General features: G+C 59.0%; 2 protein-coding genes across 4 annotated transcripts in view; one reads left to right on the top strand and one right to left on the bottom strand.

Annotated features, from left to right (window-relative positions):
• Positions 1-25,233, bottom strand: part of MACROD1 (mono-ADP ribosylhydrolase 1) — a 142,140-nt gene that overhangs the window by 10,971 nt on the left and 105,936 nt on the right. For 2 of the 3 annotated variants that reach the window (XM_033119532.1, XM_033119534.1), the window contains exon 4: positions 3,229-3,258. The exons of the other annotated variant lie outside the window; for it this stretch is intronic. In XM_033119532.1, coding sequence (XP_032975423.1) covers positions 3,229-3,258 — 30 coding nt within the window. The remainder of the gene's footprint in view (positions 1-3,228; positions 3,259-25,233) is intronic. 3 annotated transcript variants of the gene reach the window in all.
• The window catches only part of FLRT1 (fibronectin leucine rich transmembrane protein 1), a 73,380-nt gene continuing 68,555 nt past the window's right edge, over positions 20,409-25,233 (top strand). The window contains exon 1 of the mRNA XM_033119531.1: positions 20,409-20,602. The gene's annotated coding sequence lies outside the window, so the exon portion shown is untranslated. The remainder of the gene's footprint in view (positions 20,603-25,233) is intronic.

Genomic DNA, 25,233 nt, shown 5'->3' with positions numbered 1-25,233 from the left:
AAGGGGATCATGACGTGGAAAAAGGCACAGAGCAGGTGAGAGGAGCAGTAGGTGGGCGGGGCCGGCTCTGCAATTGTAAACAGAGTGGCCAGCGCAGGCTGAATGGGACTGGTGCCTCGAGGGGTGGGTAGGAGGGTAGATCATGATGGGAGGAGGCTGGGTAGCCGGATGCATGGGTGTGTGGGGGATGGGTAGGTAAATGGGTGGTGACAGGGGTGGTGGGTAGAGGCCTGAACTCCTCAGGGTAGACTCAGGAGAAGAGGGCAGAACCTTATGGGATCCCATGGGAAGACGGGTCTATCTGGGCAGTCAAGTGAGGACCAGGGACCCTAGTCCCAGGCTACTACTGCCTGTGTGCCCCACCTTGGCAGGCCGGTGGGTTAAGGCTGGATGACTGGGGTCAGTGCAGGGCACAGGTGGCAGACGTGAGGGCAGAGATGCCCTGGTGGTCTGGGGCCCTCTCCCTTCCAGCCCCAAGCTAGGTTTCAGACCCCTACCAGCCCTAGCCTCACCCCTACCCCAGCCCCTCCCTAACACCTCCACCTTGTTCCAATCACATTAACGGAGTGACAGCCTCAGCGAGTACTTGCGGCGGCTCCATAAATCTCAGCCAGCGTTAAAAGGCTAGACTCCGGGCCCACTTCCTCCCAGGTCCTGGCTTACCCCATCCATCTCTGTGTCAGTCAGGCTGCACTTGGGGCCTGCTCTAGCATCCTCTCACCCTCAATGACAAAGGAAGGGGAGAGAGAAGGACCCTCAGGGGCCTCCCCCCTCAGTCTGGCTACAGCAAGTGCCCTTTGACTTCCCAGAGTGAGGTCACCAGGCCATCTATGAGCCACCCCCTGCCCTGCCTAAAACCTCAGTGGCTCCCACTGCCCTCATCAGCAAGTCCTTCTCTTAACATGTAAGGCCATCCCTGCCATCACCTGAGTTCATTCATTCATTCAACAAACATTTATTGAGCACCTGCTGTATGGGCCTGACCCAGTTTCAGGTGCTGGAGATACAGTAGTGCCCTCAGAGCTTTTGTTCTCAGTGGTGAGACAGACAGTAAACAATGAACTTAGTAAACAGGTAAATTATGTGGCAGGTCAGGAGAGGCGCTCTAAGAAAAATAAGAACTAGAGCAGCATGAGGAGCCAGGAAAGGCAGGATGGGGCAGAGCAGGCAGGGTGGGCCTCAGGGAGAAGGTGGCATACAAGTAAAGACTTGTAAGAGGTAAAGGAAGCAACCATATGGCTATCTGAGGAAGAGTACTCTGGGCAGAGGGAACAGCCAGTGCAAAGGCCCTGAGGCAGGAGCAGACCAGGCCTGTTTCAGCAAAGGCCAGTGTGGCTGGCACGGAGGAAGGGGTGGCACTGTGGAAGGGAGTCTGAGAGGTGGCTGGGGACTGTGTAGACCTTGGCCTTGGCTTTGAGTGAGGTGAGAGTCCTGGCCGAGTTTTGAGCAGAAGAGGGGTATGACCTGACTTAGGATTTAGAAGGCCCACAACGTCTTGTGGTCCTTTGTCTTCGGGGTTTGATTGGCTAAAAATCCAGCTCCTCATATGGTCTCAGGCTCCTGTATCGCCTCCTGCCTCCCCTCCTCCTGGCTGGGCTCCAACCTCTCTGGTCTTCGGAGTCTCCCCCAGCCCCCGACACTCTCCCTGACTTCAGGCTTCACCTGCACTGTTCCCTCTGTTCCCTCTGCCCAGGATACCCTTCCCACCGCTCTTCACTGGCTCTCTCCTATCTATCCCTCAGGTCCCCGTGAAGGCGCCACCTCCTTCCAGGAGCCTTCCTGATGCCCAAGCCAGGTTAGGTGCTTCTCGCTGAGCCCCCGTCATGCCTGCGAGCAGCGCCCCCGCCTCGCCCCACACAGACCATCCTGTGTAATGGTGGGTGCTGTCATCCGGACTGTGAGCTCTGGGAGGACAGAGACCAGGCCCCTCTGGTGCCGGAGGATCTGTCCCCACACCCAGCTCAGAGCCCGGCACCCAGTAGGAACACAGTCACTGGGTGATGAATGAATAAACAAAGGAGAGGGGTAGCTGTGGGCAGCACATGGCAGGTGTCAGATCAATAGGGTCCCCAAGTCCTCCATAAGGACAGGCTTCGGAAGAGGGTCCCAGGTGGCCTTTCTATGGGCCCCTGGCCTCTAGTGAAGCCCCCTCACTCTGTGAGGCCTCCAGGGTGGCTGTGACCTCCACAGGGACAGCTGGAGGAGAAGTGGGGAGGGAGGGAGGGAAAACATCTCCTGCCACAAACAGAAAGCCCCCACTCCCCGCATCCTGGCCGGTCACTGACAGCTCTTAGTGTTGCTCATATTTATTCCTGACCTTCACTGCCCCTTTTATTTTCCCCCCTTTTAAAACCTGGCCTGGACCCCGCCACCGCTGCCGTAAACATGGTCCCCGGGATTTATCCGACGGCACATTAACCCTTGCCCCCTGCCTCACCAATCATCCTGCTGCCTGTGCAGACAGCCGGCAGCGCAGCCAGCGCGCGGCCCAGGGGCTGGGGTAAGCGGCGGGTGGGGCAGCCTGGGCAGGGCTGGCCAGGGAAAGCAGGCCCTGGGCGCACAGTCACTGCCCCCCACCCTACGGCACCTGCTGACCTTGGCCTTACCGCACAGCCCCCCTGGCCCAGCTGAAACGCCTGCCTCAGGGTGGTCATTAACAATTGTGAATACACAGATGTTCTTGAGGGCTTAGCAGTTGGCAGAGCTCTCCCTGACGTCACGAGACCGTGGCCTGGCCGTGAGGCACCCTGTGCAGTTTTGGGGCAGAGCAGAGATGACAATTTTGCCCTCACAGGTGGGAAAACTGAGGGCAAAGAGGCATAGGGCGTGCTGAGGGCGTGGGCTTTTCCCATCACACCTGTGACTTCCTAGTCCCCAGCCTGGGCCCTTTTAAACCTCACATGTTCCCCCCGGCCCCTAGTTATAGGCCAGGAGGCCTCTGTTCAGAGGACGGGGACCTGCCTGGGTCACCCAGTGGTGAGGAAGCGAGGCGTGTCATCCAGATGTCCTGCTATGTCTACACTGACGGCAGACCAGGCAAGACCGAGAGGGTGGGAGACAGAGAAGGGCAGAGATGGAGATATGGGGAGGGCTGTGGCAGTGAAGGATGGCAGTGAGCTGGGTCAGCGGGCAAAGGGCCGGGGTGAGAGAAGCAGCCGTGGAAGGAGAAGCATTGCCACCACCACCCCCATTCCCCGTGCCCCCAGACCACGGGGAGGGTCCACTCACCACCTCCGCCTCCGAGCAGGGAGCTGTTGGCTGCAAGAGAGAAAAAAGGCCAGTCAGTCAGGGAGTGGCTGGTAGGGCAGGTGGGTGTGTGGAGAGGGGAAATGGGGGGCTGGACATTCAGACTCTGGATATAGGGTCTCCTCTGAGGCAGGGTCAGATAAGGGGGAGGGGGAGGGGGAGGACCCTTGGACTTCCTCTCCCACTGAGGTCTAACGGGCCTGGCGTTTGTATGGTGGTGAGGGAGGGCCAATGAGCCACCAGGGTCCTGCCCGCTCACCCAGGAAGCAGTCGCATATGGGGTCTAGAGCGGCAGATGACCCGCGGCCACACTAGTCCTTCCATTCGGTCATTTTCACCCAACAGTGTCTCCTGAGGCCCGTCTATGCTAGGCATGGTGCACAGATACGGGGTGTAGAGGGCAGCCCTGGTCTCTGCCATGGGGGCTCACAGGCTGCAGAGGGACACAGACTTGAAGTCACTAGGAAACAAATAGCCATGGTTAAGTGCTGCCCAGGGAATGTGTGGGGGGCGAGAACATGAGACTGTGAACCAGGGCTGGGGCGCCTAACAGACGACCAAGTGTGATGTAAAGACCCCTACCCCGGGCAGCACAGGGAGGGCCCAGAGCACTGGGCCTGGACCCAAAGCTGGGTTCAACAGATGGCTGACTTAAGCCACTTTGCTGTGTGCCTCAGTTTCCCCCAGGAAGAAGAGGCCACCTCACAGGGTTGGTGTGAAGTCCAAGGGAGAGATTGGGATCCTCAGCTCCGGCCCCTGTGGCTGCCCTGTCCTGCTAGCTCTGCCTGGCCGGCCGCCCCCTGCTGCCTTTCCATGGGCTGACATGGGGACAAAGTGAAGCTGGCAGTCTCTCCTCCAGAATGTCGGGACTGTGTGGGTCAGTGCCCCCTCCCCAGTGGGGGCTCCAGCTTCTGGTCACACAGCTGCTTCTGCGTTAACTGAGGATGCTAATCAACACAGGTGATGGTGAGACAGGCGAGGTCATCCCCACGCCCAGGTGCTGCCCAGGTGGGGAGACCGGCTGGGCCACAGCCCGTCTGGCTCAGGAGCCCTGGCTTCCAGGCAGGGCTTTCAGCTCCTCACCACTCTGGCACCCACCCTATCTCCCCAAGTCATGCTGCAGCCCCTGTATATGGGGGGGAACATACAGCAGAGCCAGGGCCAGGAGTGGGAGCCATTTCCGGCCAGCCAGGCTGCAGGCCCCGGGTGCTGTGCGGAAGCTACGGACGCTGCTAAGCGGTGTCGGTGGCTCTGAGTGGCTGGTCTCCCAGAGCTGACAGCTCTTCGCTTGGGGAATAATTAATTCCACAGCCCAAAAACCCAAGGCTGTAAGTTGCCACGTTACTTGCAAGATTAATACAAGCAGCTAATTAAGATGGAGAGGCAAGGAGCGGCTGGGAGCTCCCAGAGCAGGGCTGGGGGTCTGCAGGGATCTCAGGTGAGGTGGGTGAGGCAGCCAGAGCTGAGCAAGACCAGGGGAGGGACCACAATAGGACCCCAGGCAGACATGCAGGCCGCTGAGAAGCGGGGCTTGCAAAAGGCCTGACTGTGGCCACTGCCCCAGGAGCATACATTTCAATGACAGAGTGAGGGCTATTCGCCAGGCACATACTGAATGCTTCACACAAATGATCCTCTTCACTGTCATAACAAAGCCACAAAGAAGGGGCTATAGCTCCCATTTTATAGATAAGAAAACCGAGGCTCAGTAGTTGAGTTGTACGTGGCAGTAGCAGATCGGACCTGGGTCTGTCTGACTCCAAAGCCAAACCAAAAAGTAGGCCGACCTCAAGGCAGACTGCCAGAGGGACGGTCACAGGGAGGCTCTCCTCCACGCCAGGGCGGGGGGGCCTGCCTACTCCACCCCCTGCAGAGCACACAGTAGGTCCCATCCCCACTCCAGTAGGTCTAGCTGCAGAACTGAGGGGCTGGGCATCTGGACAGCCCTGCCCTGGAGACAGTGGGGGAGGTCGGGCATCTCAGGTCGCTGGGATCCAGCTCCCAGCCCCCTTGATCCTTGGGGTAGTCCTGGCGGCTGTTGGAAGCTGCCCTCTGTGGCTCTTTTCCACCTCCCCCATCACCTCTCTCTCTTAATTAACACCCGTGGCAAACGAGCTGGCTCCTGCTCAGAGGGCTTAGCGCCAAATGGGCTGGCAGCTAGCCTTGAAGGGGCGGGAGGGGAGGGGGCGCTGACCTGCTGCTCTGCAGGCCCCTGTTGGAAGGAGATGCCAACCCCCTACCTGCTCAGCACCCCCCAAATTCCAGTGTGCGGTCCCGCCCAGATGAGGGATCTAGGGTGAACCATCCATGTCCACCAGGCCAGGATATCCAGGGTCCAAGGTGGTGGGCCTGGGGCAGAGGAAGGATTTCATCAGGTTGAGCTGGAGGAAGGGCTGGCCAGGTGGCTTTAACTGCCACAGGTGGGAAAGGGCAGGTGGGGCTGGCACTGGGGCTCAGACTTGGGCTGCACAGAGGACTCAGTCATGGGCCTGTCCCCAGCTCAGCAGGTATCCTAGGAGGCCAGTTTGCAGTGTCCCCTGCCCCCAGCCCACCACACCTGGCAGTCCCATGGGTAGGGGCTCAGGGGGAAGGGCAGTGACCCAGTGGTCTGGACCCAGTTCCTCCCATGCTCTTTCCCCTGGGCCCCTGTCTGGCCCTCTCCCCAGGGGCCGGGATGCCTGGCCACATGGTGCCCCCATAAGGCTGCCCAAGGCTCTCACAGCTGGGCTAGGCTGCCCGGGTGAATGGCCTGGAGGTTTGGGGAGGACACTATAAAAGGGGGGCAGTGCCAAAGACACCAACAGGCCATCTCTTGGGTAAATCACCCAAACTCTCACCCTAAGCAGGACGGTCCCAGGCCTTGCTGCTCTGCTCGCCAGGCCAGGGCTGGCTCTTCCCACCTCACCTACCCCTAATGCTGGCTTTGAGTGTCCAGCTTCTGCCCCTTCTGCTGTTAACTCCTTCATGCTCCCCTCAGTTTGGTTTGAGGCTCTAAATCACAACTGGTCATTAGTCCATTTCTCAGATGAGGAAACTGAGGCTCACAGAGTGGCTGGGGAGTGGGGAAAGGGGCTTGGACAAGACAGTTGGTTGTCAGTGTGCATTTTCTTCACCCCTGCTCTCTCTCCCTGTGTCTGACAGGGTTCCTGACACCTTCTTGCTGAGACATGGTGGTGGCTGAGCAGCTACCTGGTACGATATGGGGACAAGTACTGGACTTCCAGTGGGACCCAAGGGACCCAAACCTGCCCCAGCAAAAAGCAGGGGTCTTTGAGCTCTTGAGGGGCTGGGTGAGCTAGGCCCAGGCCTTGCCTTGGGCGCCCGGGTACAGGCAAGAGGCTTATTCAGAGTTTGGGGGGTGTAGGTTCCTGAGACAGAGAGAGCATGTTGGGGACCGGGGTGCATGGTCTAAAAACTGCCATCGAGTCCACTTGTTGGTCCCCACCGCAGCGTGAGGTGGTCCAGCCCAGCCGCATCCCCTGCCGGAAGACAGGCCTACGCCATGCTCCACTAGACTTGATTAACTGGCTCCGAGCCTCAGTGCTGGGCCTATGACCTTGGGGTGGAAATGAGGTTTGCACCCCTCTTCACCAATCACTGCGCAATTCTCTGTCCCCTGATGGTGGTCTACCGGGCCAGGGCCTGGGGGGCCCTGGGGCCTTACTCCCCATCTCCCACACATTCTGCCAGGCCTGCCTCGCTCATGCAGCGCACGTCCCCAAGCCCCCATTTTGCCCTCTGTCCACTCCACACCTTCTCAGGCCTGGTGTATCTCCTCTGAGGAAACCCAGCCCTTCCTCCACCCTGAGCACTTGCTGTCCCTGTGGGCACGGTGGAATTACTCCCCCAGTCTGTGCCCCAGCTCCCGACCTCGTTCAGGGGCTGGCATGTGGCCACCGCCCAATGAAAGGGAGAATGCTTGGCCATTGTCACTATAGGTCAGAGGAGGCCCCAGGGCGAAGGCAGACCCGGGTGATCCCCTCTTCACTCTACACAAAACATTTAATTGGGTGCCAACCATGTGCCAGGTGCCACCAAGCATACAGAGATGAACCGGATACCGTCCCTGGGAGGGGGAGGGAGGAAACATGTAAACACCATGGCGAGGAAGCTACAAGCGCTGTGCAGCCTGCAGATTGGTTAGGCTTCACAGAGGTGGCCTGGGAGCTGAGGCTTAGGGACGCTGTGCACCTGCAGAGAAAACACAGAAAGGCATCTGGGGAGGGCCGTGGATGGGGCGGGGCCCAACGGGTCAGAGCACTTCCCTGGACAGGCTGGCACCGCGGTGTATTTAGGCTGGGGAAGGACAAGGTCAAGGTCGGCTGGGCCTGACTCTCTGCAGCTGGAGGGGGACCACAGGGGCTGCAAGAACTGGGATGAGAGGGAGGCAGAGGTGAGGGGGGAGGAGGGAGGCCCTGGGGCACACAGACACCTCTTCCTCTTCTGCTTGCCCACCCCGTGCCCCCTGCCCCTGACGATAACACCTCATTGGAGGGCCTAGGCATGTGTCTTGGGCCCATAATACTTTTAGGGACCCACAAAAATGTTATAATTTCTTTTAAAATTAGAAGGAAAAAAACGAACTTTAAGGTTGAAGAAAATGTTTTAATATATGATGTTAATATATTTGTCTTTATACCAACAAAGTAGTAAAATCTAACTTTAATTTTTTTATGGAGAAAGGGCCCACAGTGGCAGAAATGCCTGAGCAGAGGCCAGGTAATCTCCAAACTCACGTGGGCTCATTTAATCCTCACCCTGTAAAGAAGATATCATTGCTGGTCCACTTTACAGACGGGAGAGCTGAGCCATGGAGAACGAGCTTCTCACAGTGCAGATTTGAGCATCTCCTATTTTATCCCAGCGTTCTGATCAAACCCTCCCACAGCTCCCCTTGGCTCTCAGGGTAAAGAACCGGTCCCTGGCATACCCAGGCCCATGGACCCCCCTGACTCATCCCCTCATTTCTTCCCTTCTTCCCTCCATCTCTTCCTCAGCCACACTCCAGGTGATCAAACTTGCTCCATTCCCTCGGGCCCCATAGGTTGGTGGGAATACCTCTCCCTGGAAGATACCCTCACCGTGCCCAACCCTGGGAGTCAGCCTTGAGGCATACATCAGGTCTAGAGCTAGTTACTCCCTGGTTACGCCCTCCCAGGGGCTATGAATCACTGCCTCCAGCATCTTCCCCTCCCAGATGAGTGCCTGCCTCACTACCCCAGCCCTCTACTCTGTCTCATCCACAGCTATGTCCCCAGCTCCCAGCACAGAGCCTGGCGTACAGCGGGGGCCTGCTAACAATTACTGAACACACTGAACAGGTTATATATGGATTGTGCCCAGAGTCATTCAGCTCTGCCTGGTTCTGCAACCCAGGCTCTCGTCAACTGGGCCTTGCAGAAGAGCCCACCCTTAAAGAGCCCTCGGGAGGCAGGGCCTGGGGTGGGGGTGTGTGCAGGAGACAGGGCTGGTCCAAGGGCGATGGTAGGAGGTGGCGTAGGAGCTGCCTCAGCTTCTCCCTGATGTGGGGGAGCACTGAGGGAGGCGAGGGGGCACCATGCGGAGGCTGGGCCACTAGTGAGGAGGCTCAGTGACCTGAGGAAAGCGCTGAGCAGGTTCCTGGGCCAGGGGAAGGCCTGCACTCAGGCACAGCGGTGACAGCAGTGACTTTGAGTCTGCACAGCCCTGTTGTGTGCGTCTGGGGACGGCTGCTGACACGTGCCCCTGACCTCCATTTACCTCCTCCTGGTCTCAAATGCCTGAGAGGCCACCAGCCAGGCTGGGGGGAGCTGGAAGGTGCTCCCCCAACCCCCAGTCCCTGGGCCTGGTCCTCTTTCTTCCAACCTCCCTTGTGAGGCTAGATCTCAGCTTTTTGTCATTTGACAAATATGCATGCAGCCCCTACTATGTGCCAGGCTCTGGGACACCAATGGGCAAGGCCCTGCAGGCACAGAGTTCATCATCTAGCAGGGGTTGAGAAACACTAGAACGAGAATAAGCTTAAACAAAAATTACAGTCAGCACCAGAGGTTGTGAAGGGAACAAAAGGGAAGAGAGAGTGGCAGACAGTTGGGTGGGGATTGATCTAGGAGTCACGACCTGCTGAACAGAGGGAGCCAGCTGTGAAGAGCACATCCTGGCAGGGGCCAGCCTGTGCAAAGGGCCTGAGGCAGGGGCCAGCCTGTGCAAAGGCCCTGAGGCAGGAGCCAGCCTAGTTTGAGGCATGGGAGGCTGTGTGGCTGAAGCAGAGAGAGTCGGGAAGGGAAGTAGAAGAGAAGGTCACAGGGCAATGGGGACAGGAGAGGGACCTGCTATCGCACTGTCCAGGCGATCCCTTCCCAGACCTCCATGAGGGAGTGGGAGCCTCCTTGGCACACCCCCAATGCCCGTGCATCCCTGTCACAGCCCCTACTGGTCCATTGCAGCTTGGCCTGCCTACCTCTGGCTGGGCCACCACAGCTCACCTGTACCCAGAGCGTGCCACAGAGCCTGGTACCTATGAGGTGATGATGGTTGCCCCATTGGCAGGTTTAGGGGAGTGGGCTTTGTTCTTGGGACATCAGCGAAGTTGCCTCCCCCACTTCCCACAGGCCAACGGTTGGTGTCTGTTACTGAGGGTGAGTCATTTAAAATGTTTTAGATGAGAAACACCCCACCGATGAAATAAAATATAAAATGTGCTGAGTTTTTGAAGATAAAACAAGAGACTTCAAAAGCATCTGAAGCTACAAGCAGTTGCCATGTTTGATAAGCTGTCCCTCTAGGCCAAGGTCACTGTCCTCTGAGGTGGGGCTGCCTGTGAAAGTGTGAGGCTTACTGGACAGTCCCCAGGCTTGGAGGCGCTCATGGGGGAAAGGGGTCTCACATTTATCGGCACCAACTGCAGGCTGACACCCACACGGGACCTCTGCTGGCCATGTGGACATGTGCATACGTGTGTCCACACACTCCTTCCTGCCCTATTTACAGATGGGAAAACTGAGGCCCAGTGAGGCCAAGCTACTTGCCCAAGGCCACAGCCCTTAGGGAGAGGAGCCAACGTCCTGTGTTTTGCAAGGCCTGGTCCTGAAACCCCCAGCTGTGAACTTGAGCCAGTTGCTCCATTCCCTGGGGCCTCGGTCTTCTCATCTGTGGGGTGGGCAGGTCAGTTAACTGAGGCCCTTGTGGGCATAGATGATAAAATTTAAAATGCCTGTAAACTGTTATGGCCTCACAGAGCATCATGGTGGCAATGGGCGTAGAAGCTTGGGTCCTCAGGTGTCCCTGGTCAGCCAGAGAGAAGGGTGAGATCAGCCTGCTGACAGGTTGGATTAATAACAATGATAATAATGACAGCAGCTTCTCATCAAGGTTTGTTCCCCAGCTTCCTAGGGAGAGCCATGGAGACCTTGCGGGATGTGCAGCTCCATTTTATAGATGGGGAAATTGAGGCTCAGGTAAGTGTCTGGCCAAAGCCACACAGGTGAGGATGGTGTAGATAGGATTTGAATCCTGCTGGTCTGACTTGGGAACCTGGACCATGAAGCATCCTGCTCAGCCAGACTTGGCTTGTTTGCCTCCAGGACTGAGCCCCTCACTCCCTCTTCTCTGAGTGGAGGCCCGCAATTCCTCGAATCTGTTGGGAGTTGTACCCAGCTGGGCCCCCACTTCTAGAACCCCCATCTCCCACTGGCCCTGTGCTAGGCCCGCCTTCCTCTGCCTGCCCTGAACCTCGGATCGGCCTTCCTCATCCCTACCTCACACCTTCTAGCTCCCCACTGCCCATTCACCCAAGTCCATCCGGCTCTGCAGCCCCTACGCTGGTCCACCACGGGCATCCCACCCCCAGGCCTCTCCCTAGAAAAGCAGCACAGTCAGCCATTTAAGCTCAAAGCTGGTGACTTATCTGTGACTCCTGCTGGCCTGGGCCTCTCCTTTGTCCCCTCCTGCCTGGGTTCCTTGGGCGCTTCCTCTGGAGAGTCCACCCCCAAGCTGGACCCCCAATCCCCCTTAATACCCACTCTCCAAGCCCTGTTGTCCCCAGACACCTTCCACGTATTGGTAATTTGCTATGCAAGAAATTCATATGCATCGCCCCAAATTGGATAATATACATAAACAAAAAGCAAAAGAAAAGTGAGTCACCCATTAGCTCATCACTCAGATTCGGCTAGCCCCTGTCCACATTTTCCTATAGGACCTTTTAGACTTTAAACATAAAATAGTTAATAACGCATTTATCGAGCAATTTCTTTGTGCTAGGCATTGGGCCAAGTCTTGCTGGTGGATTCTTTCATTTCCTTTTTCTCTCCCCCGAGAGCCTAATGAGAGGGTAATATTATGTTTCCCACTTTACAGATGAGGACATAGAGGTTCAGAGAGGTTGAGTGACTTGCCCAAGGTCATGCAGCTGGGAAGTGGGGGAGCAGGGTTTGAATCAGGCAGTCTGATTTCCAAGGGACCCTGAGTGCTATCGCGCTGTGGGACCCTGGCTGCCTGGGCCTCCCCTCCCCCAGGAGCCAGGGGACAGTCGCTCAGTGTCCCACCATTAGCATAACCATGAGCATGAGCATCCCTGAAACCCAATTACCAGGAGATGGCTTGGGCCCCAGCCAGCCGGGTGCAGTCTCCATCCAAGCAGGAATGAGGGGCTGGGGCCCAGGGAGCCCTGGCAGTTGGGAGAGCGGATGGCTGGGGGGATGTCCTGGGGGAGGGGCCTGGAAAAGGCCCCTGTCCACTGCTCAGAGTCAGTGTGGGCGGGTCCTGAAGGCAGCCTGGACCCCTCTGCTCAGCCCCAGCTGGACAGGCCCAACCTCCCCCAAGGATGGGTCACAGGTTCTTCTGCCCCTAGCTCGCTGGGTGACCCCAAGCATCCCCGTGTCCTCTCTGAGCTTCAGTTTTCTTCCTGAGAGGAGAAAACCTTGAACAGAAGACAAACCATGGATTTGAAGGAGGAAAGACTGCCAGCTCTGAACAGCCAGAGAGGCTGGGCGCCTACTTCTGACTCCCCCACAAGGCTCACCCACTGTCTCCTCCCTCCTGGGCCACTCGTCCACTGCCCCTCACCCTCCACTCCAGCAAGAGGGGCTCCTTTTCTACTGACTTCATGCACATACAAGCAGGCACATGCACACACATGGCCCCTTCACCCACAACCAGCGCAGTAAATACACCATCATAGAAGACTTGAAGACTCCCCTCTGCCGCCAGAGGAACCAGCCACCCTGCATTCAGCATGTGTTTTCCTTAGACTTTTACTGTGTATACCCCTCAGCGGGAGGGTAGTACCTAGTTCTGCGTGTCTCCGTTTTATGTAAAGTGGAGCTCCTGGGATTGGCTGCCGCCGTTCCCTGCGATGCTGGGGAGACTGGCCCAGGCAGGCCCGTGCTGCTCTTGTCAGGATGTTTGCAGTGCGGTATAATGTCCCAGGCGGGGACACTACCCCCACTCATCCTCCCATCGTCTCACTGACCAATAATCAAGTGTGCCCAATTGTGTCTCTTGCAAACAGCTGTGGCCGCATCTTGCACACGCCCTGTGCACAGACGTGCCGGAATTTCTCGGGTGTACGCCTGGAAGCGGGACTGCTGGACTGTGGTATATGCACATCTTTAACTTTACTAGTTATTGCCAAATTGCTCTCCAAAGTGGTTGTTCAGATGATCGTTTTAAAATATAAATTAAATCATGTCACTTCCCTGCTTAAACTCTCAAATAGCTTCCGATTACACTTAGAATAAAATCCATATTTCCCTCCACGAATGCCTGGCTGCCTCCCACATTGTGCTCCCCCCAATTTCTTGGCCTCCTTTCTCTTCTTCTAATAAGTCCGGCTCTTTCATGCCCCAGGGCCTTTGCACACACCGCTCCCTCTGCCTAGCATACTCTTCTTTCAGTTCTTTCCAAACTGGCTCCTTCTCATCCTTCAGGTCTCAATGAAAATGTCACCTCCTCTGAGAGGCCTTCCCTGACCACCCAGCTAAAGCGCCTCTCGCCCTGCTCCTCTCAACACCCTATTTATTTCCTTGGGAGCCCACATGGTCCTGTAATGGTCTTGTCCCCAGATTGGTTTGCTGGTGTATTACTAGCATGGCAGCTTGTGGGAGAGGGTCTAGTCTGCTTTGGTCATCCCTGTACCTAGAGGTCAGCATAGGCTCAGCACTGAAGAAATGCTCTTAGTGCCACTCACTCCTTCAACAGACGTTGATTCTGCCCAGTCTGATGGCAATGTCTGGAGGGGTGAATGAGCTATGTGTGTCAGGGAGGGTGAGCTGTGGGGGAGGGGCTCCGCAGAGGGGAGTGTGGCTGAATGGAGGGTAAGGAGCAGCCACGCCCTGGAGCCTTCTAGCACAGCCATGGGAGCCATGGCAGGTGTTGGAGCAGGGGAGCAGCAGAGTCAGGCTTGCACTTTATGAAGACCCTCCTCAGCTTTAGAAAGAGCTGAGGGGGAGCAGACTGGGGGGGACCTGGGGGTGGAGGCTGGAGGATGGTGTTGGCAGAGCATGGGTTGACAGAGGGCCAGGAAAAGAGGCAACGCTGAACCCACAGGGATCAATTAGAGGACTGGGAGACGGGATGGGATCAGCTTCCAAACGTGGCTCAGTTAGGTCAATGGAAGGGGCACTTTGTGTGTGAGCCCCCTCCCTCCTGCCCCCAGCACCTTCCACCACTGCAGGGAGCTGGGAGGGAGCGCTCCCCCTGATTTCAGAGAGGGTGGCAGAACTCCAGAGGCTCCTCCCTGGACCTCCGAGACGCATTCTTGACCTAGTCCAGCCCCCCATGTACAGATGGGAAATTGTGGCCCTAGAAGGAAAGGAACTGGAAGACCACACAACTGAATCCTCACCCTTACTGCTTTTGGAACATGAGGTGTTGAACGGAGACCAAACAGACTTTACCTTCTTCTCAATAAGAACAGAAGGAAGGCGGCACCCACTTGCTGAACAGAGAATTTAAGTTAGACACCAGGAAGGACTTCCTCGGAAACTCTGCCCACCAGACACAGCCTTGTCTGGCCAGCCTCCCCTGGGCAGCTGATGACTGATGGCTCCTGCACCTGCCCGGGACTCTCAGGACAAAAGGCTTGTGATGGGGGGCGGGGGGGGTTGCTTGCTCAAGGTCATTCAGTTAGGAAGAGGCAGTTTCATCTGGCTCTAAAACGAGTGCTCCCTCAGTAAGGGTTCCGGGGGTACCATTGGGAAGGCCAGGTAGGGTGGGGGTAAGGAGTCCCAGCTCCCTCCTGTCCCTGGGCGTCTGGGAACCCAGGACAGCGCCTGCCCTGGAGGCGGCAGGGAGGTCATCTTACCCCCTCCCTAGCTGTGTCCTGTGGGGGACAAGATAGGACCCCCGTGTTGGGTGTTGTTCCTTTGCCGACTGCCTCAGGTCCCCCGGTTGGGGGCCCCTCCTCTCTGTCTGCCTGACCTCCCAGCTGGGGCTCCAGTCTGAGGAGGGATGAGGAGGAGGAGGAAGCTGGCATTGGTATGCGAGCCTGTGCCTCGGCCCCTCCAAGGCCCAGCCTTTCTGCTCAGCTCTTTAAGAATCCGTCCTCGGCAGCATAGTGGTTGCTGGGCAACCCCATCCCCCCATCACTGGCGCCCTGCCCTTCTCCCCCCGCCCCCTCCTCTGTGCCTCCTCTCAGCAGTGTACTTAGCTCAGAACCTGCCAGGCCTGGCTGCACCTGTGCCCAGCAGGTGGGGAGCCTAGTGACCCCACCCAACCTCAGCCCTGGACCACAGCTCTGTGCCGTCAGGACTTGGGGAGGAAGACCCTGGGCTCAGGCTACCCCACCTGTAGGCTCCCACTGCCCCCTGCCCCCACTATCTTTAGTGGCTTCAGCTGCCCTGAGGTATTGGAGCCTGTTGGGGGGGGACAGAGAAAACCCAACGGGAAAGGGCCAGGAGCTGTCTGAGTCACCAGGGAGGTGGCCTGCTCAGGGCCTCAGGAGTCCCTTGGTGGTGACAATCCGAGGTGGTCAACTTGGCCTGGGGCAGGGGTGGGAGAAGGGGGAAGGTAAGGAGGAATACAGAGTTCTGCGCCCCTGAAAACAAGGTCAGCAGGGGGTCAGAAGAGGCACAGTGATGGGGTGGGGGGGTGTCCCTGGAGGCTGGGCCCCAACAGAGGTCTGAGGTTCCAGTCTTCCAACTCCACCATCTGTGACCCTGCCTTCCCCTTCTCCCGCCTCAGGCAGTCATGGGAACCTCGCCCTCTGGCCCCCCAGTATCTTGGGCGTGTGCCCTCTCCCACTTCCTTCCTGATCAGGCCTGCATTTCTGGACTCACCTGCTTCCCCTCTCCACAACGCTCTGACCAGGAGCTGCTCACCAGCCACCCCTCTGTGCCTTGGCACTTTCGTGTCCCTCCACATGGACTGTCCTTCAGGACACAATTCATGTCTCCCTTCCTGAACTTGGGATGTGTAACAGGTGAGTGATAGCCAGAGTCAAGAAATGCTTAAATCACCATAAAAAGCATTACCTCTGCTGGGAATAATGGTTGGGGAGTGAGTGGGTAAGGGAGGGAGGGAGTGAGAGGCAGCCCTGGGTGTGTCTGGCAGAGACAGGGGGGAGGGGAAGGGGGACGGGGGGACAGTGATGTCATTTGTGGGGAGAAGAGGAAGCTCCCAAGGGAGAGGAAAGCCCATCAGAGATGAGCTTGGGCAGCAGCCTCCGTCCTGCCAGGGCCAGGGAGGATGGGCTGGTGTGGCACCCTGGCCTAGGGTGGCACAGTCTTGCCTCTGCCCAGGCCCGGTTCAGACGTCTCTGCCGTCTTTCTCCCCCCACCCAGGGGCTTCAAATTGTACCTGTCCGTCCTGGTCTCTCCCGCTTCACCCCCCATCACCCCTCGCTCATACACACACCCAGACCCCACCCTGCCATTGCCCAGCAGCAAGTGTGCCTGACCGGCTCGAGCCCCTGGGACCATCATCCTGGGGTAGGTCCCAGTTTGGAGTAGCTGTCACCATTGGCTGGCAGGGCTGTTTCAGTGTGACACTCAGCAATATCGGACTGCTGTTGCCACACACCAGGTCCTATGGCAGGTGTTGGGGACATGCAGGGACCACAGAGGCCCTGGCTGTGCCCTTAAGGTGTTCACCTTAAGTCTGTTGGGAGAGATGGATGCCAACAAAACACGTCACTGAACACAGGCTCTGTCATTTCGAAGTCTTTGCCACTGTTTCCTGTACGACAGAGGAAGAAAACGAGCCGCCAGCCACACCCTGATCTCAGAGATGTTAAAGTGTTGTCCAGTAGATGAAAAATGTCGTCACACAAGTCACATGCAATCACAGACTGAGCGAAGCAAGGAGAAGCTGAGGGAGCAGAGAACAAAGCAACCTCACTAGGGAAGATGGGGTTACGGGCGGCCTCTGGAGGTCAAGCCCTGGACTGAGGACTGAGTGGGAGTTGGCTGGGCCCGAGAGGGCGCAGAGTACAGGGAAGTGGGACCCTTATTTCAGCGCCTAGGGCAGGAATGTGCCCAGGCAAGTGGCAGGGAGAACTGAGGCAGGCACGTGGAGCAGATGTGCTCCTCCCTGGCCAGCAGCTTCCCCAGGCCAGCTGCCCAGGCCGACCCCTCCTTGGTTCCACCTGCTCCTAGCATTCATCCTCAGGGGTTGTTGGCTTCTTCCTGCCTGGCTTTGTCCCTGCCATGCCCACTCTCTGGAGTGCCCTCTGTGGGATGTCCTCTTGGGCTGGGGACCTTACTCCCTGCTCTCCCTGATATTCTGCGCCGGGGCCCACCCAGCTGCTCCTGTACCCTGATCCTGTGCTTTTGGGGAGGAGCCACAAGCCTCTGTGCTGTGCAAGATGGAAAGATTTAGTGCAGAAGGGGGTGGGGGAATGTGGTGGCTTTATGACTTGGATCAGAAAAGCTGCCAGGGCTTTCTGGTGAGGGCTGTGTGCCCGGCCAGGTGTGCACAGCCAACCTGCCCACCGGCCACATGTCCATGGTTGATGGAACCATCGCTGGGTGCACCAGGCATCACCGGGAGTCACAGTTGGGGAGCCAGGCAGGCCAGGTATTCAGTGACTGAGGTGCCCCCAGACCCAGAAGACCCTGGGGATCTTGGAGGGCAGACATAAGGTTCCCCTGCTTCCAGCTCAGAATAGGCCCAAGCAGGGCCAAGGGCACAACCTTGGTTGACAACAGTTTAATAATGGTGAGTAGTGTTGTCACAGCACTTCACAGTATACAAAGCACTTTCTCTTGTCACCTTAGCCCTAAGAGGTCGTGATAGCCCCATTAAGATTAGGAAACTGAGGGGCACTGAGGCTAAGCTAGTGCCTGGGCTCAGCAGAGGGTAAGTGGGGCATTGGTGAACAGAATCCAGATCTGGAGACTGCTGCGAGGGTAGGCGGGTGGTGGGGAGGCAGGGATGCTGCGGGCAGAGCTGGGGTGACCTTGGCTGCGCAGTGGTAGGGCCCGCCGCACCTAGTTTCTGGACACTTTTTGGGTTACTGCGCCCAGGGAGTAGGAGAGCTGGGGCTTGTCAAGCCCAAGGTTGAAGCCACAAATGGTCCCCAGGTGACTTTGCTGCCTCAGGCTGAGAGCATCTCCACGAGTGCCCAGCTCGAAGACTAGCTCAGACCTCCTGGCCCAGGGCCCCACCACCGTCACTGCGGACTAGTGCACATGGGGGCTCAGCAAGTGTTGAATGAACAGGCGATCATTCTGAGTGTCATAGCGGATGGTGCTCAGGCTGTACCTACAGGCTGTACTTACACTGCCTCCCTGGCCCCCTACTCCTTCCAGGATAAAGGCCAGACTCCCCAGGCTTGTTCAAGGCCCTGCACACCTGGCTTGGCTGACATCACCTCATCATCACCACGGCCCCCTGATCCCCCTCCCCAACTCTGACCAAGAATTCCTCATCTCCAAACCTCAGCATCTTTCATGTCACAGCTCCTGTGAACAAGTGGGAATGAGCTTCTGGAGTCTGCCCAGAACATTACCCCTGACCCTCCAAGACCCAGCTCAAGAGCCACCTCCCTTGGGAAGCTGTCCTTGCTCGTCCCCGTGGACTTGGCCCCTGGGTCCTGGGGTCATGTGGCACTGATGGGTGTTTCTGCATGATCTTGCTAAGCCCTTAACTGTCTGGGTGCCCATCCCCACCCCGCTGGATTCCTAGCTTTGTCAGGGTGGGGTCCAATAGGCCCCGATTCACTTTTGGTCTTTGGTACCCCAAAAGCACTCAGGAGACAGTAAGTATGCAGCCACCAGGCACGGCTGAGCGAGTTTACAGTACATCAGCCAGAGGGAATATCATGCAGCCATTAAAACCACAATTATGAAGATGATATTTTGATATCTAAGAGCAACATGTCAAATAGAGCTATATCCATACCATCCATTCCACTCCACGGCACTGAGTGCTTCTCTGTGCCAGCCCTGTGCTTGGCATGTGGGCAGCAGTGATGGAAGGGGTCTCCCTCCTTCAAGGGATTCAGTTAGAAGAAGAGGAAGACACGCACATAATTCCTGAGCAACAGGCTAAGAGCCATGATGGAGAGATGAAGGAGCCCCAGGGCTCCCACATTCATCCGGGAGTCTGGGCAGGTGGACCGGAAACCACAGCTCTGTAAAAATGACAGCAGACAGTGCATGGACAAGCCTGGAAGGGTGCAGAGGACCGAAGACAGTTGACGCCACAGGGCGGTGGCACTGTGGGTGATTTTCCTTTCCTTTATTGTTGGTATAATGCCATTTGGGCAATAAATAAAAATTGGGAGAAACAAATAGCTGTTTGGTGAATTGGGTAAAGCGGAGAAAGAAGAAAGGGAGTCAAGAGGAGGTAAACGGGAAGGGAGAGGCAAGAAGGGCAAAGGCAGCAGAAGCCTCCTGCTCCTGGGCTTGGAGAAAGAGGGAGGGGAGATCACAGGAGGGGCGTCAGGTATCCCTGACTTGACCTTCCTCCAGGGGGAATCTGGGACGGCATCCCAGAGGAGAGGTGGTCTGGCCAGGCCTTGTAGGACAGCAAAGAGTAGGGTGTGCTGGGCCCCTGGAAGTGCCTGACACAGGCCTGGGGTTGGGACAGTGGGTGGGAGGGGAGAGGGGTCCCAGCCAGACTGTGGGGAGTCTGGGTGTGGACCTGCAGGCAGTGGGGCCAGGAAAGGGGGGGTTCTAGGTAGAGGCAGGGATTCAACTCAGAGCAGCCCTCCAACCCCCGCTCCCAGACCCCACACAACAGGTGCAGACATTTCCCTAATGTGTGCCAGGCACTGCCCTAGCCACCTTTCTATTCAAAGTCTCCTTCAACCCTCATGGCAACCCTCTGGGGTAGCTGGTTAATGCTCCCATTTTTCACCAGAAGATGCTGAGGCTTGGAGAGGTTAAGTAACTTGCTCAAGGTCAAAATCCGCTAGTGAGGGGAGGGGCAGGGTTGGGATGTGACCTGGGCACTGCTGGCTGAGGCAGCTGGGTGAGGCACAGCACAGGGAGGGCTGGGTGTTTAGAGAGCGAGTGCAGGTGAGGGGGTCTGCATGGGGAAGGGGCGCCAGGCAGGGAGGAAAGGGTTACCTTGGCACACAGAGTAGGCGGTGGGTACCTGTTAGTGAATGAATGCATGGGTGGACAGATGAATGAATGAATGGATACTTGCAAGAATGGATGAATGAGTGGGTGCAGAGAGGAGGGGTGTAAGGGGAGGCTGCGCGTGAGCGAGAACCCGTTTCTCTCTCCCCCGCCCCTGAGCTAGAGGCTGGCTTTGGGAGCCTCCTCCCTCAACCCCCAGGGGGGCCGGCTCCCTAAGCTCCTGCCCTCGCCCCCCAGACATTTTCGCCGGGGGCAGGGGGAGGAGGACGCGGATGCCGTTTCTCCCGGGCTGGGCCCGAGTCCCCGCGCGGCGGCGCAGCCTCCCGCTCCGGGTCCCGCCGGCCAGTGCGCAGCGCGGCGCCCCCGCCCCCGTCGCCTCCTCCCCGCCCCCCGCGCCCGCTGCCTCCCCCTTCTCCTCCCCTCCCTGCCGCTCCGCGCCTGCACGCACGGCCCCCGCCGCTGCCGCCGCCGCCGCCGCCGCCGCGAGGGGAGAGGCGGCCGCCCAGCCTGGTTCCCCGCGCCCTGCTCGCCGCCGCCGCTCGCGCAGGCACTGCTGCCGGCCCTCGCCCCGCCGAGCGCACCCATCCGGGCACACGCACCCGGCCGCCGGCGCACCCCCGCGCACCCCCCAGCGGCTCCGCCGGGCGCCCGAGCCGGGCAGATGCGACGCCGCGCACCCCTCGCCCCGGGCCCGCCACCGCGCTCCGCTGCGCGGCGGGGGCTCCTCTCTCGGCCCCCCCTGGGCGCCCTCCGGCTGCGGTTCCTGCCCGCTCCTTGGAATAACCCCTGAGGCTCCAGCCGTCGCCGCAAAGTTTCCCGAGGAGACCCGCCTCCTGGCCGCAGCGCAGGTAAGAAAGATTGCACGGGGCGGGAGCCAGGGGCTCTTCGAGCGGGACGGGGCGCCGGGGCCAGCGGAGCGGGGGCTGGGAGTACACGGAGGCGCCGCGGGGTCAGGCTGCTCCGCTGTGCCCCAGCGCCGCGGGCGCCACGCCGCCTTTAGGATCTGGGGTGGGGGGCCCCCGAGTCGACAGCCGAGAGCCGGCGGCAGTGGCACCGCCACCGGGAGGCGCGGGGTGCGCGCCCGGCGGCTCCACTCTCCCCAGCTGAGGCTGGAAAGGGCGGAGACTCGGCCGGAGCCCCAGTCCGAGCCCTCGCTGCGCCCCCAGGGAGGCGGCCCGGCCCGCGAGGGGCTCCAGGTTGGGCTGGCTGGTTCGGACTCCAGCCTCGCACCCAGGAACCCGAGGGCTTGGGGTACATGGAGAGAGGCAGACAGCCGGCCCAGGCGCGGCGCTCCGGTCCCCACCAACCGCGTGAGTCACGGTTGGAGCGAGGTTTTATTTTTAAAACGACTTCAAGGGGGCCATAAGCAGCCTCCAACTTCCCTTTCCTTGCGCGCTGTGGACTGTCAGCCGTGTGCCGGCCAGGGGGCCGGGGCGGTGCACCTGGCGCTGGAATGGTGGGACTGCCTGGCTGGAGGCCGGGGCAGCGGGTTTCCCCCCCATCCCCGCCCAAGCCGGAGGCCAGGCACACGCCCCTCCTCGCGGAAGGCTGGGGAGTGTCGTTGCCCAGCTGCAGGGAACCGTGGCTGATCAGAGCTCTCGCAGGAGGAGAAAGTTGTGGAGCAGCGACATCAGGGAGCTGCCCCAGGCTTCCTGGTGGCTCCTGAGGGCTGCGAGGCTCTCTGCGTGTGTGATTTTAAGAGAAAAAGCCCAGCTGGGGTGTGCCAGGCCCCTGCAGCCCATGCCAGATCCCTGATGTGAATAAATAAAGCCCAGGCTGGGGGGAGGTTGGGGGCTGCTGGGTCCAGCCTTGCCCCACCCTGGCCCCTGCACTTTTCAGGGTGGATGGAGACCTGCCCCTCTTGGCACCCTCCCCAGGTGGCTTAGGAGTTGGTGAGGTGGCTGGCTGTGTGGGGACACCAAACCCCGCAGGATGCAGGATGCCCCTAGCAGAGCGATGTGGGCTGGGGCATGACCCTCTCTGCCCAGCAGGCATGAGGAAGACGGCCACGCTCAGGGCTCAAGTCTTGGTTTCTGGAGTGAAAGCCAAGTGCATCTCTTCCTGCCAGCCCCAGGAGGAGAAGTGCAAACATCACCTGTCAGCTGGTGCCGACTCCGTGGGCGACTGTTCAGGGCTTCCTCAGAGGTTTAAAATGGAAATGGTCTGAGCTGCCAGGGCCTGCGCCCGGGAGGGGGTGCTGCCCAGCGGGGTGGGCATCGAGGGGGCCCCCGGTGGGTCTGAGCGGCAGGAGGAGCCAAGAGGCTGTCTCATCCTGGCTGAAGAGCCAACCGTGGGCAGGTTTGAGAGCCGGAGAGAGAAGGGCAGTTGGGCTGTGTGTGTGCGTACCCCGAGCCCCGTGATCCCATATAGACAGAGACTGGACACTTCCGTTAAAAGCCTCCCCAGCGTGAGTTCAAGCCAGGCATGCCTGGGGCTGCCGCAGCCTGCAGGGACTGTGAGCCCTCGCCCTACCACTTACTGGTTGCCAGTCCCTTCACCTCTCTAAGCCCGTTTCCCTTGTTGGTGAAATGGGGTTGACTATACCCACATCCCAAGGCTGAGTGTGTGTCGGGTTGAGGACTGCAATATAAAATGGGGTGAAGTGGACTAAAGGGGTCCCCGAGGACTGAGGGCAACTGCAGAGGCCTTGGAGGGTTGGGGGGTCAGAGTCCCACCAGCCAGGGCTTTGGGTGGATTTCAGCCTGACGCTGACCCATAGAGGCCGTCGCACCTTCCCTCACACCTCTTCGGGGGCCTCCCATCACAAGCCCCTGGGAGGTCCACCCAGCTTGTTTCTAAGGCGGCGGTGCAGACGGGTGCTTCTACCCCATCGTATAACCTGCTGCCAGGGCTCTATGGGGAGGCCGGTAGCCTGAACGACTCAGCTCTGTGCAGACTGAGGCCTGATGGCTGAGCCTGTGTCACCTCCTGGGTGACCCCAGGCTTGCAGCCTATGGGGACCCCGCTTTCTTGCCTGCACAGGGGGATACAGCAGCTGTTCCACCATGTGCGGATGTGTGGGCACAGAGTGTGGCAGGGCAGGGCAGGGCAGGGCAGCACACAAAAGATGGGCAGGTAGTATGTGTTTGCTTCTAAGTGAGCCGAGAGACGGACCGGACCGGAGCTCTAGGTGGACCTGAACGGCAGGTGCCTAGGGACAGACTGGCAGGCCTGGAACCGGCTGACTTCCCACAGAGGCCCAATGCAGTGGCAGTTGTTAAGAAGTGGCTGACCTGGCACAGGGGAGGATGAGGCCCCTGGGGCCTGCTGGGCACAGCCCCCTCTGCCCAGTCAGGTAGGGCAGAGGCAGGGAGGAAGGGAGCGTGGTGCTGGGTGCAGCATGCTTGGCAGGCTCTGGGCCTCTAGGGGCAGCTTGCCCCCAGCCAGGGGAAGGGGCAGATGGCTCAGGAATGACAGTGAGCAGGTTTGTGGATGGTTCCACTGTGTGTCTCTGGGAGCTGGGGACCTGCTGGCAGCTATCATCCCAGCCAGCCAGGCTGCCCTGGAGTCAGGGCTGAGAAGTGGCATGGTCTCTGAGATGGGCCTGTCTGGGGCTCTGGAAGCCTGGCTGGGCCAGCCCTTCTGCCCCAGGGTGCTGGAGTCTTGGAGGGTGTCTCTATCTGGCCTGCTTACCTTGAGCAAGTGACTGGATGTCGTGGCGCAACATCCTCATACATAAAGTGGGGTAACAGCAGTGCCCTTCTTGGGGGTACCCACTATGAGATGAAGCCTAAGAAGCTTCTAGCACAGAATTTATGCCTGGCAATGTGGGCCCTCTGTGTTCCCCACCCCTGGGGCATGCTGGGCCAAGGGCCTCCAGCTTCTTCAGGCCTGGGACTGGCAGGAAGGACTGGCTCAGCCCTCAACCCAGCTGCCAAAGCCCATTCCCAGTGAGAGCTCCCCCGTCTGCTGGCCGGGGGGACAGCTTCGGTGCCGGGTCGCCGGGGACAGGGAATGTCCAGGATTGAGGCACTGTAAACGGGGTGAGGCTGGGGTTTACCCTCGGGGCCCTCCTGGGATGGGCTGTGAGTGAGCGTGTGGACAAGACACGGAGGGAGGGACGAGGGTGTGACTGGAGTGGGTGGGTGGGGGTGGCACCATCGGAGAGGCTACCAGGGCTCTGGGAGAGTGGGGCTGGTTCAGGCCTAAGGCTGGTTTACTGCCCTGATGCACAGCCCTCTGTGTGGGTTTGGTGGGGGGCCCTTCCCAGAACCTGGGTTCTTCTCCCCAAGACAAAGTTCAGGGCTGCTCTGGCTTGTGCCAGAGCACCAGGCATCTGCATTCTGTCCTCTGCCACGGGGCAGTCACTCTGAGAAGGCTGGGGTGGGGGGAGTGGACCGGCCATGTGCCCACCCTACCCGTCGGCCTGGCATTCCCTAGCAGCAGCTGGAGCAGAGGGCTGCATGGAGAAGGGTAGTGTTTGTGCAGGCCTGTGTTTGCCTGAGCGGCCGGTGGATGCCTGTTTATGCCGCGGGCAGCCCCCAGAGCCCAGCTGCTCCCCAGGGTCAGCGGCTCTGCAGATGATGGCAGCATTTGGGGGACTCAGCTCACCTTGTGGAAGTTGTTTGCTGGATTTGCTGCAGCCCTGGCGTTTGAAACTCCCACCGTTGGGCTTGTGTGTGGTGCCCCACACCCCTGAGAGCTGGGGCCAGTGAGTGTGGGGGCAGGCGGCAGGCAGGAGGGGACGTTGGCTTAGGCATTGCTGCAGCAGGTGGGGGAGGTGGCCCACAAGGAGCTCTGCCCACCAACCCTGGCTCTCCTATAGTTCCCTTCCTTCCTCCTTTCCTGCTCCGTTCGTTCGTTCGTTCGTTCGTTCATTCATTCATTCATTCATTCATTCATTTGATAGGTGTTGAGCACAGGTTGATGGGTGTTGAGCACAGGTTATGGGCCAGGCAGCGTGCTGGGCTCTGGGAGGAAAAGGGGAAACGAAAGCAGCCATAAGTCTTGCCATCAGGTAACGTGCAATTGGGAGTGGGGGTCAGACAGAAATCAGATATTTCCCCTCCCACTACAGAGCCTAGGGCTCTGAAGGTGAGAAGGCAGCCCTGTGAGCTTGGGTGACACAAGAACCTGCTACACCCTGGATTGGGGAAGGGTTGCTTCAGCCAAGCTGTGAAGCAAGGACAGGAGTTGGAGAGAAGGGACAGGAACGAGGGACAGAACCACCAAAGGGGTTCTGTGCAGACACCTGGCTGGTGTGAGAAGCATGGGGGGCTGGGGGCATGTAGTACCTGCAGGCATCTGGACTGTGGTCTGTTCAGAGCTTGTGGCCTGTCAGTCTCCCTGGGTCCCTGCTGGCCTGTCCATCTCCATATCTCAGGATTCCTGGGCCTGTCTCAAGGACCGTATGCCCAGTCCTCCCAGGTGCGCCCTGGGAAGGGTGGGCTTCCTGGGCCTAAGGTGTGGGGTCCCCTGTTCCTGAGAGCTGTGTAGTCATCTAGGTAGACAGGCTAACCCAGTATCTGATGGGGTGGAA

The sequence above is a fragment of the Rhinolophus ferrumequinum genome, chromosome 11 (assembly GCF_004115265.2).
Source record: "Rhinolophus ferrumequinum isolate MPI-CBG mRhiFer1 chromosome 11, mRhiFer1_v1.p, whole genome shotgun sequence".
Taxonomy (NCBI): domain Eukaryota; kingdom Metazoa; phylum Chordata; class Mammalia; order Chiroptera; family Rhinolophidae; genus Rhinolophus; species Rhinolophus ferrumequinum.
The sequence above is the reverse complement of the archived record's forward strand: the minus strand, read 5'-3'. Positions and strand labels throughout refer to the sequence as shown.